General features: G+C 34.8%; 1 protein-coding gene across 2 annotated transcripts in view; it reads right to left on the reverse strand.

The window, feature by feature from the left end:
• The window catches only part of LOC149565716 (uncharacterized), a 161,821-nt gene that overhangs the window by 58,013 nt on the left and 91,069 nt on the right, over positions 1-12,739 (reverse strand). For both annotated transcript variants that reach the window (XM_089819207.1, XM_089819208.1), the window contains one exon: positions 6,227-6,427. In XM_089819207.1, coding sequence (XP_089675333.1) covers positions 6,227-6,427 — 201 coding nt within the window. The remainder of the gene's footprint in view (positions 1-6,226; positions 6,428-12,739) is intronic.

A 12,739-nucleotide genomic window follows, 5' to 3' on the forward strand; every position in this document is an offset into this window, starting at 1 on the left:
AACGTTGATCGAAAATGGTGTATTTTGAAGTTTTCTTCAAAAACGTACCCTATAAAAGAGCTTCCAAAAATGATTTTCAACATAGCAAATCCATTCCTGATACAAGAAAACTCATTGCCAAGAAAAAACGCCTTCAATGGAGAAGATCTCATGCAAATCCACCAAGAAAATCTCTCACAATGAGCAAAATCAGGTTCTTGGGGAACAAATGCATGCATTCTTTCAAAATCGGACATTTTGGAAGGCAATACACATTTTAAAACATGCCTTTGGTTAAAATCACACCTTTAGGGGTGATAAGCACATTTTAAAAACTTGCAACAAGGCAAATCGGACCTTTTGGATGCAATGACATGTTTTAAAATATGCAACTGATCAAAATCGCACCTTTTGGAGGAACATGCATGTTTTAAGTTATATCTCACATTTTGGATGCAAAGACATAAAAACTTACCTGTTGATGTAATGACATCAAAAAGGTCCACTTATGATTTCAAATTGAACTTTATATGCAGTGACATGTAAAATGTCCACTTTTGATGAATTTTACATGTAATTGCATATAAAAAGTCCACTTTTGATAACTTAAAGTCATTTAATCAACATAATTTCATAAAAATGTTACTTAATGGGACATAAACAACATTTATATATCATATTTAAAAATACAACACATAAATATCATTAAAAAAATAACATTTAAATGAGCATTTGATTTAAAAATCAAAAATTAAACTAAAGCTATATAATTAATATAGTGACTTTAAGTGAAAAATCAAAAAGTAACTCAACTTAAAATTATAACATAAAGTGCACTATAGTTACTTTAAGTGAAAATTTAAATGATGAAGTAACTTAAAAACATAACATAAAGTGAATTTAAGTTATATTTTTCAAAAAATGAATGTCAAATTGAAAATATAACATGATACTTTTAATTTGTGTTGTTGAACTAAAAAGGTCCACTTTTGAAGTACTAAAACAACCATATCTCTTGACTGACAACTCGAATTACGCTATAGATTAGACCAAATCGAAGGAGAAACCGAAAGCCATGAGTTGAGCAAGACCAAAAGACTAAAAACCAACAAACGCAAACTCAAAAGCAAAGAAAATGATGATGAAGACTTCAAAAATCAAGCAAAGGCTTAATAGAAAGCAAAACGAAAAAGACTTGAAGAAAGCCTTTAGTAAAACGATTTGATATACGAATTAAAATTGATCGATAGATCAACATAAGCAATTGACTATCAAATTCAAACTTAGAGATATGCAAAACTAACTTGAAAAAGTTTGTGTTGTTACCAACATTTTGTGGTGACAAAATGCAGGACAACAAGTTCAAAAGGAAGTGCGACCACAAACACCGTGCCCATCTAGATATATAGGCACTTAGCCTAAAAATGCAAGAAATGAGGCATGGAGGTATGCCTATGAAGCCCCAAATGAGGTTGGGAAGGTAATATGCATTCAATGTGAAAAAGTAATTTCTAGAAGCATAAACCACTTCAAATACCACCTTGTAGGCATAAGGAAACATGATTCAACTCCTTTTGACAATGCAAGTGAAGAAATAAACGATTCATTAATGTCCTACTTGTAGTTGGTGAAGAGAAAAAGTTGAATAGGGAGGGGGGAAGATTAGCTATGAGGGCAGCCATAGCTAAATCTCAAGGTGTTGCTATTGATGTTGTAGAAGAAGCAACACTTGACAACATAGTGGGATCTTTTCGTGCCCTGTGGATCCACAAACAAAGTGCCTCTTTTACCGCTTTCACTCCCTCTTCTAGAGCACCTAGTTCGTAATCACCATCAACATCAGGGATAGGGAGCTATTTTGTGCCCAGGAACACACTTGGAGCACAACCATCATTAGAGGGCACTGGAGGGAACAAGGAGGTGCATGAGCAAATTGATATTGCATGTGCTGATTTTAGGTATTTCAACAATATCTCAATGAATGTGGTTGATAGTTCCTATTGGCTGAATTTGGCAACCGCATTGACAATTTCGAGTAAAGGGTACAAGGCCCCTTCTCGCAAGGATTTGAGTGGAAGGTTAGTAACTATAAATAATTGAAATCCATTTGAATTCATTTTTATATTTCAAATTATAAGTATTATTTCCAATTTATTACTAACACTTGATTTCCCTTTAACTTTGTAGGTTGCTTGACAATACAATTGATAGGGAAAAAGCAATAATAGAAGAGCGAGAAAAAAGAGTGGAAGAGATATGGTTGCAACATTTTATCTAATGGGTGGACAGATGGAAGAAATAGAACCATTATTAATTTTTTGTTTGCTTGCAAAGATGATGTGTTGTTTTAAAAGTGCACACACTTTGGTATCAATGTTGAAGAATGTTGTCATGTAGGTGGGAGTAGAGAATATGGTGCAAATCATCACAGATAATGTGGCAGCAAGTAATTTTAAATTTTTATGTTGAATATGAACAATGAATCTAATTCTATGGTATTATTCAATTTAGTTCCGATCTAAAATATGGAAAATTCACAACTAATTATTGACTTTTTACTAAGATGTTAGGTAGAATCCTCCAAGAGAGGCACCTCACAATTTTTTGGTCACCTTGTGACAACACATATCCTTGACCTTCTTTTGGAGGACATAGGAAAACTAAATTGAGTGAGTCCAATTGTAGAAGATGCAAGGCAAGTCACCATGGGTTCTAAGTTTGATGAGAAAGATCACTAAAGAAGGATTTGATGGGACCCACTATCACAAGGTTTGCAATGGTGTTTTTGACATTGCAAGGTATTATTGACACAATAGTGCCTTTGAAACAAATATTTGTGTGTCCTAATTGGATTGCTTCACCTTACTCGAAGAAGCTTGAAGGAGAGGTTGTGGCACGGATAGTCTTTGACAAAAGCTTTTTGGACAAGGCTACTGAGATTGTGAAGGTAACTTCAAAACATTAGTTTTTTGATTGTTCTTCAAAGTTGATTCAAGTTTCATTATTAATTTGTCCCTTGCGTTCCCAATCTTAGAGATTCATCTCTTTCTATAAGTTTTCTTATCCCTTCTCCATAAAACCCCTCCATGCTTTCAAGAACATCCTCTTTGAATTAATTGATCAATCTTGTTCACCGCTTTTATTGGTGATGGAGTGGATTGTGCACAAGTCGTCACTATAGAAATATGCTTCCATTTGTCAATTTTCTAAAGCTTCCTTTGCATCGATGTGGTCCTCCATTCCGCTCATCATTTTTGCTACATCCCTCTACTCTACTCTTGAGGTTGGGATTATTCTCGCAAGCCACTATCAGATAAAATAATAATTCTAATTGCTTTGTGTAATGATTTTATTTTATTTTAACTTTTCTAAAACTATTGTCACTTGGAATTCACCATATCAAATAATTAATATAAGTTGTCTTCTAGTTTTTGCATTTTGGCATCTTAATGTTTAATTATTTAATTACAAATAATTTTCTCGCAATCATATCTTTCTGTGACTAATTTCTTTTTGCCAAGAACAGACTCCTACTCTTTCTCTTGGCCTCTCTCTTCGCCTCTCTGTCTCTTTTCTTCTTCTTAGTTTTGTGCTTTTTTCTCGGACACTATTTGGTGCTCCTGCTGTTGTCAGCATTCTTGTTGTAATCCTTCAGTCCCATAGACCTTTTGGTGGTCTTTCGTTGGACATTAATATTATTATCTTATCTTTTCTATCTTATCTACCTATCTAGCCAAAATCAGAAACTACAAAAATAGCACAATAATGAATTTAAAAAATTTGACGAATTCTAAAGATGGAATATTCCTCCAAGAAATTTGGAATGTACCCAAAAAGATTTAATGGGCTCAACTTGACCCCTATAACACAATGTCAATATTTGAACTCTATTCTGAAAAGCATAATGCTCTCCAAAAAAATTGGATTTATCAAAAAGGTTGAAATGATCATTAATGGGGACATTACAAAGCACGTATCCAAGGCCCAAAAGGGATATCAACTAAGTGAAAATTCAAATGGGAGGAAAACTCAAGGATTAAGTGCCTTTGAAACAAAGTAGTACTAGGACAGAGTGACCTCCTAGGAAGTTCTAGGGCTTCACCAATGTGATGTTACTTAAACAAAAGAAAAAGTAAAAAGAAAAATTAGGGAATGGAATAATATTATACTTGAGTCTTGCCTTGATTCCTAATAAGGACAATGATGAATTACTTGATGCCCTATATCAATCCTTTCATGTATTATATCAGGGTGTCTAAGAAAAGAAGATTCACTTTTCCCCCTACCTATAACGGTAAAATGTCCAAAAAACAAAAAGAAAAAGGAAATTAAATTGAAGAGCCAAGAAAAGCTTTCATGGTAGATATCGCATGGGCCATTTTCAACTTACTGATGATAGTGATACCTTGATTGTAAAAACTCCAATTAATCAATAAATTACAACTTTGAAGAAAATATTGGACATCAATTGAACTATTGTAGTTAAGAAATTCAATAATGATAAATCGGAGGTTTTTTTTCATTTGAAGTACCCATAAATCGAAGATTTTTTTTCATTTGAAGTGCCCATAAATTTATAGAAAAAAGTTTGCAAGAGTTTATAAATTATAAAATACCAAATAATCTAATGAAGAATGCCTATGATGGAAGGCAGGAGTATCTTAAGGCAGTGGCTGAACACATTCAGGGAAAGATTAAGTGTAAAGGAATATTACAACAACATATTTTCAATATGGGATCTTGGGAAGAAGAGAAAGTCCACATTAAAATATGCAAAATCCACCAAAATATGGGTTTGGGCTTGACATTCACGAAGACCATGAACTTAACTTTTAAGTATAAGTTGCAGAAGAATTATATAAAGAAAAGTGTGGATGCTGAAGTAAGGTGGTAAGAAGTGATATCTTGGGTAATCTAAGAGATTGAAGGATTTTCACTTCAAAGCTATTACCATATAATTATTAGGAATACTATTGAAAATGTAATATCTTAATTAAAGATGACTTGAGATAGAATAAAGAGTATGGTCAAAAGCAATCCGTGGTAATCGGTATGGTGGGAAGGAAAAAGAAAAATCCTAAAGATGCATGGAAGAAGTCTCCCATAGATCAGGCTAAACTCAAGTTTGATGGACTATGAAATGAAATCCCAAATTAGCAAGAGACAAAGGATTATTAGAGATGATGGATTAATAGGAACAGAACTAAAGCAATAAGGCAGAAGCAACGGCTCTCTTGAAATCAAAACAGTTAAATAAAGGAAATGCTGCAAACATAATATATAGAAACTCTATAGTAATTATCGAAGCAATCAAAAAGGGTTAATGCAATGATTGGGAAAATAACAGATTCAATCAGAAAGATTAGTTGGGAAATTGGAACTTATGAGATATTGTGCCGGTGTATCAAACCGACAAGAAAAACAAAAATAGATGACAGTTTCAACACGGATGTGTAAAAGTTGGGCAAGACGTTAAATATACTCAGTATTTTCCTAATGGAATTTAAATAATTATTGAAAGATTCTGCAAAAGCAGAAGAGGTTATTCTTTATCAACAAATGGTAGAATTAAGGATTAAAAAGAGAAAAGACTTATGTGAATAAAACAGAATTTGTGTACAGAAGACTGATTTTACATGGTTGAATTACAAGGTATGACATTAAATCTTTCACCTCGTATTTTTATGTACATTTCATTCATTAACTTCAACTGTAAGTCGGCAATTCGGTCTTCTTCTTTTTTTAAGTATCAGGCCTCTTGACCCTAGGTAAAATCAGCAAAAAACAATACAAGCTAAAAGGAATCAGGGATGAAGTAACACAGTCCAAAGAAAATCTATCAATCAAGCACAGATACCTCATGATGAAAATCAATCTCGGTAGTTAGTAGCCTAAATAAAGCAACAACTATCCCAAACTCATCCCATCTTGAATACGTACAAACAGAGCCACAGAAGAAATGGCATATAAAAATGTGCATAGTTTGATTGAAGCACACATGTCAAGTACAGGCCTCAAATTATGGCACAAGATTCAAGGCTTAATACCTAATTGGCCAGCCATAAAGTTAGACATGGTTCAATAAATGCAGAGAAGATAGCTCTTCAGAAGAGATGAAATTAATTGTAGGTAAGCAAATAGATGTCTTCTTAAAACCATACATGAATATCGAAAACTACATAAATGAATAACTTCAAACATCTGTTTCCACAAAAAAGCTGCACCGGTGAGGACAACAATACCATACCTCAAGTGCAGAAGTAAGCACCCTAGAAGATGCATTTTGGTTGGCTGATGCTGGAGAACTTCCACGCTGCTTCCCTGTTAACATACTAGAACTGTCTTGCTCCATATTTGCCAAACTACCTTTCTTTGCCTGCTTTCCATGTCCCCATTCCTCGTCATCTTCACTCATACTTTTATCAGAAGCATCGATTCCATACAACTCCTGCAGAATCTAATTCTATAAGACAGCATACTAGCAAGAACTATCCAGGAAACCATATAATACAAAATGAATGATGTAACATATAAACTCAGACACTTGTTTTAAAGACTCACAGTTTGACAACAAAAAACTTCAAATCAGCATCTCACATTCAAGTACCCAGTTATTATCATTGAACATAACCTATTAAAAACAGTGAACAGAACAGAAATAGCCTACAGGGAAGACTCTAACAGAGTAGAGAACAGTCACCAAAACCCACATAATTGCAAATCTAGTCAAACAGTTCTCAACAGCCTGTTTTTACTATATTCCTCTACATCTCATCGTGGCAAGGTCAAAAAAAATAGTGAGAATTATAGAGGAAAAATAAAGTAATCAAATGATTTGGTCAGAAAAATAAAATAAAAAATTGAAGTTGTATTTAAACTAGAATGCATTCTATAAATGTGAATAACATATTAAAAGTTACAAGTTAATCAATATCTTATTATTTATTAGCAAAAGTTCTGTCAACTTTGATCAAATTTCAATTTGAGCTCAACAGCAATAAAAATTTGACTTGGACCAGAACATTTTTTTTTTGTGTTCAATTATTATTTTTCTCCTAGAAATACTAATGGCAACAAGCAATGATCCAATCGTGTCTTTAGGTGCATTTACAGAACAGTAGTGCTGAAGAAGCCAAGAACAAACTAGATTGGTGGCAAACCCTACTCCGGAATTGACGATCACTTACCTATCAAAACTTCCCCAACCACTGAAACAAACAAAATAAAACAAAAAACAGAAATGAATGACTACAAAAAATAAGAGCCAAATCACCAAAATCACTGCCGACACAGCACTAATTAATAGGCAAAAGTTGATTTATTTTTTAATGCAGCAATCGGCCTGGACGCCCAATAATAAGCGCCAAATCACCAAAATCACTGCCGACACAGCACCAATTAATAGGCAAAAGTTGACTTTTTTTTAATGCAGCAATCAGCCTGGACGCCCAATAATCTGCAGACAGCACTAATTAATAGGAAAAAGTTGTTTTTTTCTTAATGCACCAATCGGCCTAGATGCCCAATAATCTGCAGCGCACTGCATGAAGTTTTTAATGTGGCCAATGATGATGATGCAACACACCATCTGGTACCATGTCAATGGGGAAATTGGACATTGTGACCTTGTCTATGCAACAGAATGCTTAAGCCAATGGAGCCACCATACAAAATCTGAAGATTAATATAAATCTTACTCTTCATTTATTTTTCAAAAAGGAGTGCTGATGTTGGTAATACCAGAGAGCAGTAACATAAAAGAATATATACAACCAAAGCTTTTCAGAACAGAAAATTACAACTATCTTTCAAATTGTGAAAAGAAGAACACAGTTCTTCGATTTTGATCTGTGAAAGAACCGGGGTTTTGCGCTTCCTACCATAGTTGAAAAAGTCACTGGATAATCGCAAGTCTCACAAGCCATACATGGCCACAAATCACTCACAGAAAAATTCACAACCGAGTTTAAAGTTTAAACCACGGCAAGTTTTACCTTGAAAATTGCAGAACTTTAATAAATCAGCAAACCAATTGTCGGAAATAAACAAAAAATGAACTTTTATAAACTTAAAGTTTTTGTTTTTTTTGTTTCCCACGCCTTCGTTTAATCTCCACCTTCATTTCTGATACATGGTGGTACATTTCTGGTCGCAAAGTGATGGTATTGAGAGCACATTTCAGCAAACAAACTCAAGGTATTGACTATTGAGAGCACATATCTTGTCTACAGACACATCTGATATATCAGGTAATCTCAATTGAATTATAACATGAATAGATAAGAGCTTAAGAGTCACTATCTCACCAAATATATCTTGACCACAGATGATACTTAGAGCAAATAAATGAGAAAAAATCTATTGAATTATTTTGGTAGCGCGATCACTTTTTTTTATAGGTAATGGGCTGCAGCCTAGATTATTTATTGTTACTTGTTGAATTAATTATTATTATATGTGTTAAGCTCCAGTAGACTTGAACCCAAGACCTCCCAGATGAGAGGCTAGCAACTTACTATTGTGTTGTAGGCATTCGCTTTATTGCAGACAAGGCATCGCTTACAATTTTATTAGATTTTAAAATATGTTGTAAATCAAACTTAAAGCTTATTCTATGGCGTTTTGTTCCATGTAACACTCCTAGTCCACAAACTGGATTGCAAGGTACTGCATGGAACAAAGAGTTGCAACATGAGGCAAGTTGGCATGTGCTCGATTTTGGTACTACAACAATATTCCATTCAACATTTCTTCTAGTCCATACTGGGAGCAATTTGTCCCTGCTTTGACCATGGAAGATAATGGATTCAAGGCCACAAATCACTATGAGTTGAGGGAGCTGTTATTTCAGGATGAGATCTAAAACACTCATCAACTTGTGGAAGAACAAAGAAGAAACTAGGGAAAAAAAGGCTGCACCATTCTATCTAATGGCGAACAGATGGGAGGAATAGGTTAGCTCATCAACTTTCTAGTTGCTTCAAGGGGACAAATAGTATTTTTAAAATCAGCTGATACCGCTGATAAAGTGGAAAATACAGAGAGTTTGTGCAACATGCTGAATGAATGTGCAATGTCATCCAAATGATTACTGATAATGCAGCTGCATATGTGGCAGCTGGCAGACTTCTAATGTCTAGGCATCTGACATTATTTTGAAGCCCTTGTGCTGGCCATCGTCTTGACTAGCTCCTTGAGGACGTAGGAAAAACTAAGCTTGGCTCACAATATTGTTGAAGACAATCACATCCTCTCTTAAGCTGTTGAATGCTTTTTGTAATAAACTTACTTTTATTAATTAAAAGCACTGTCTGATAAAAGATCACAGATTTAGTCATTATAAATAGCACTGCTCTTATCACATGTTTTGGCATCTTTTCAATCGCCACCTTTATAAAAAGCCCATCTCTTTTTATTAATTACTATTTACCTGTGTTAACCTTTAACATGTCAATAACTGTTGTATGTGAATTGCTTGTCTAAAATAACTTCTTGTTTACATTTATTGTCTCCAATAGACACAGTGCTATTTTAACATCATAAAGTCATTATCTTCATTAGTGTTTTTGCTTCATCCACCATTACTGATCTTTGTATATTCTAATGAGTCAACCAACACTATTTAATTATAGTCCAATCCTTGGGCGCTTCCTTCTTAATAATGATTCCTGCATAAACCATAATAAAGTCACCAATCTTCCAGATAACACTGTTTATTATACTTGACGGTGATGATTCTTCTAGTCATTCATAATTCCCAATAACTATTTTTGCATTTCATGCAAAAACGTCCATGCTCTTAACTGGTGATACAATGTAACATGAATTCCAAAAACTGCTTAAACAATTATGATCCATAGATGATAATAAATCTTGTGAATTGTCTCAAATAACTTCTTCAGTTTCATGTCAGGCTTGTGCGTTATCATCATTAGCCTTATCATGTCTGTTAGCATTATCCTCCCTGTCATGCTCATTTAATGTTCAATTACAAGAATACTCTTCCTACAAGAAGACACATTGTTAAAGCACTAATTGCATATCTGATGAGTTCCATCCTAGAGTATACCTAACCATTATGGGCACTCCTTTCTTGTGACTTTATCTTTCAGCATGTACTTTGTCAAACAACTTGACTTCACCACTAAACCTTGTGGATCTTGAGCATTTCCTTTGACATCAATGACTAGAATTTGTTTTTATTCTTTTGACATCAATGACAACATTTCCAACTCTTCCTATGACTTAGCTTAATCATGCACTCAGGTATTTTAACTGCAATATAAGTGATGCAATCTTAATCAAATTTGTTTATGTTACATTTTGAAGATATTCAACTGAGTTCTATACAAACGTAATCCCTTAAGAGTTTGAATCTTGAATATAGTTGCCATTGACAGGGAGATGATCTATTTTCCAGTCATATCTTCGTCTACACTTGAAATGTGAGTAGTTACTCAGATCTGAGTATATTTACCTGATGTTGGTTGTCTCTTAAATATTGGACTATAACCAGGTCGTTTCATTTGGGTCAGTGAGAATTTGGATGAATTTGAAGTTGCATTCAGCCAATCAAGGATTTTCATGAATAGTTGTAATGAGTACATTCAATTTTGATTCGCTTTTTCAGTTGTTCCTTAACATCAAAAATCAAAAAAATAATTTTAAAAAATAGAATATTAACATAATCTTTCAAATGGGTAATTACAATCAGCAATGTAAATTGAAATGTGCAATCAGTTGCAATTTCTTGATTAAGCAATGGTACACTTTGCTCCTTTTGAATGCTTGTAGTGTTATCTTTTATAGCTCCCACCTAAAGATAGTTTTCTATAAGACAAGATAAATTTATTAATGTCCAACAAGAGACCACAAAGGGTCAAAGGGACTGCCAAGTAAAGTAAAAAGTGGGGCTAGCCCACAGCAGGGACACCAAACGGTGTCTGATAGAGAAGAACACCAACAATAGAAACAAAAGCAGGAAAAGAAACAAAACTAGAGGAAGAAAGAACCCTCCACACCCACTTAAGGATTCTGAATAGTAGTTTAGAACCTACAACTGAAAGATAAGCAAAAGATCCAAACATAACCCTGGGTTATCTTTGGGTGACCTGGGTGAGGAAGACTACTACAAATGGGACCCATCTTGGATCTCATACTTCTAGAAAAAGGGGTGGTAGCAAACAATTGCTTGCTACTATGTGTTGAGTGAGTCCTTGTGAAGAATGAAGTAATGAGCTAACAAGGAAAATGCATCAAGGGGCAATAGTGTTGGAGTTTGTGGTCCCAAAGCTTACGAGCTTCTTGGAAATACAAGGCAAGGCACCTCTTGTCCATATATCTAAAGAAAATGGAGACTGACTATGCATCCCTAAAGAGGCAACAAAACCCCACTCTGATCTCAAAGTATAGAGAATAACAAAAAATAAAGTAGAAAGGACAGGCAATGAGTCCATCCTTCAAATCCAAAAAGTGCTCTATGTAGAATGCCATCTTGGGTTGAAGGCCCTTGTGGGGTTTCCCCATCTCTTAGGATCGACTAACCCATTTCCAAGTGTTGCTCACATGGAACCTTTCCCAAAGCTTACGAGCTTCTTGGAAATACAAGGCAAGGCACCTCTTGTCCATATATCTAAAGAAAGTGGAGACCGACTATGCATCCCTAAAGAGGCAACAAAACCCCCCTCTGATCTCCAAGTATAGAGAATAACGAAAAATAAAGTAGAAAGGACAAGCTATGAGTCCATCCTTCAACTCCAAAAAATGCTCTATGTAGAATGCCATCTTGGGTTGAAGGCCCTTGTGGGGTTTAACGCATATACTATGAATGTATTGTTTGTAAATGTCATCTCCGATGCACTTGTTCAGCTCTTCACGACGAGCAAGAAGTCGGGAGGGTGCATCATATGAATACTAGAATGAGGGAGGTGATCAATCTCAATTCCAATAGAGCCAAGAAGGGCCAAAGTCTTTGCGAACCAACCACACACCCAACCAATGGGGAAAGCGATAGTAGCAATAAGCTTTGATTAGCGAAGGCTAATTATGGATATTGTGAGAATCCTCTGATGAATCAACAAAGCCGATCGTGGTGAAGGCACCAAACAAGATCAAAGACAACCTCAAGGGATGATCCCCAAACTTAGCAAGAATAATGTTGTGCAAAGCGGATTGTTTGCATCAAACAATGCACTAAAGGAGAACTTGAACTCACTCGACAAAGGCCCAATCAGAATCCAAAAGAGGACCCTACACAACTGAACCATAAAGGACCGAAGGTTTGATAAGTATATCCATAAGTACCATCGTGGACAATGTCCTAAAAATGGTATAAAAAACACTATAGGAGAGAAAAAAAATATTGTAGCATCAAGAGTTAAAGGCTTCATGTTGTATGCCTACCATACTAAAGTGAAGCACAAAAAGGCCTTGAAGCTTCGTGGGATGATGACTAGAAACACTAGAATAATTTCTTTGGAGCTTATGTGGAAATAGTTCCTTCACATCCGATACTCCATTAGTGTATCATCTAGAAAATTGGAGAAAAATATGTTCTGATTTTGGCCAATGTTTGTTTTGTTTCTACAATCAAGTGGCATATGAGTCATCAATTGAGGATTTCATACACGCTCATTCATTGAGTCTATATATTTTGGGAACCAAAAGCAAGTCTTTTTATTGAGCAAGTGTGTCATGTAAAAGAACCCAACTTGTGTACTCCATGGTATGTTTTCAAACAATGGAGATTCTATTGAATGCT

Source organism: Cupressus sempervirens, chromosome 3 (genome assembly GCF_028749045.1).
Source record: "Cupressus sempervirens isolate cs-2001-9-10 chromosome 3, ASM2874904v1, whole genome shotgun sequence".
Taxonomy (NCBI): Eukaryota; Viridiplantae; Streptophyta; class Pinopsida; order Cupressales; family Cupressaceae; genus Cupressus; species Cupressus sempervirens.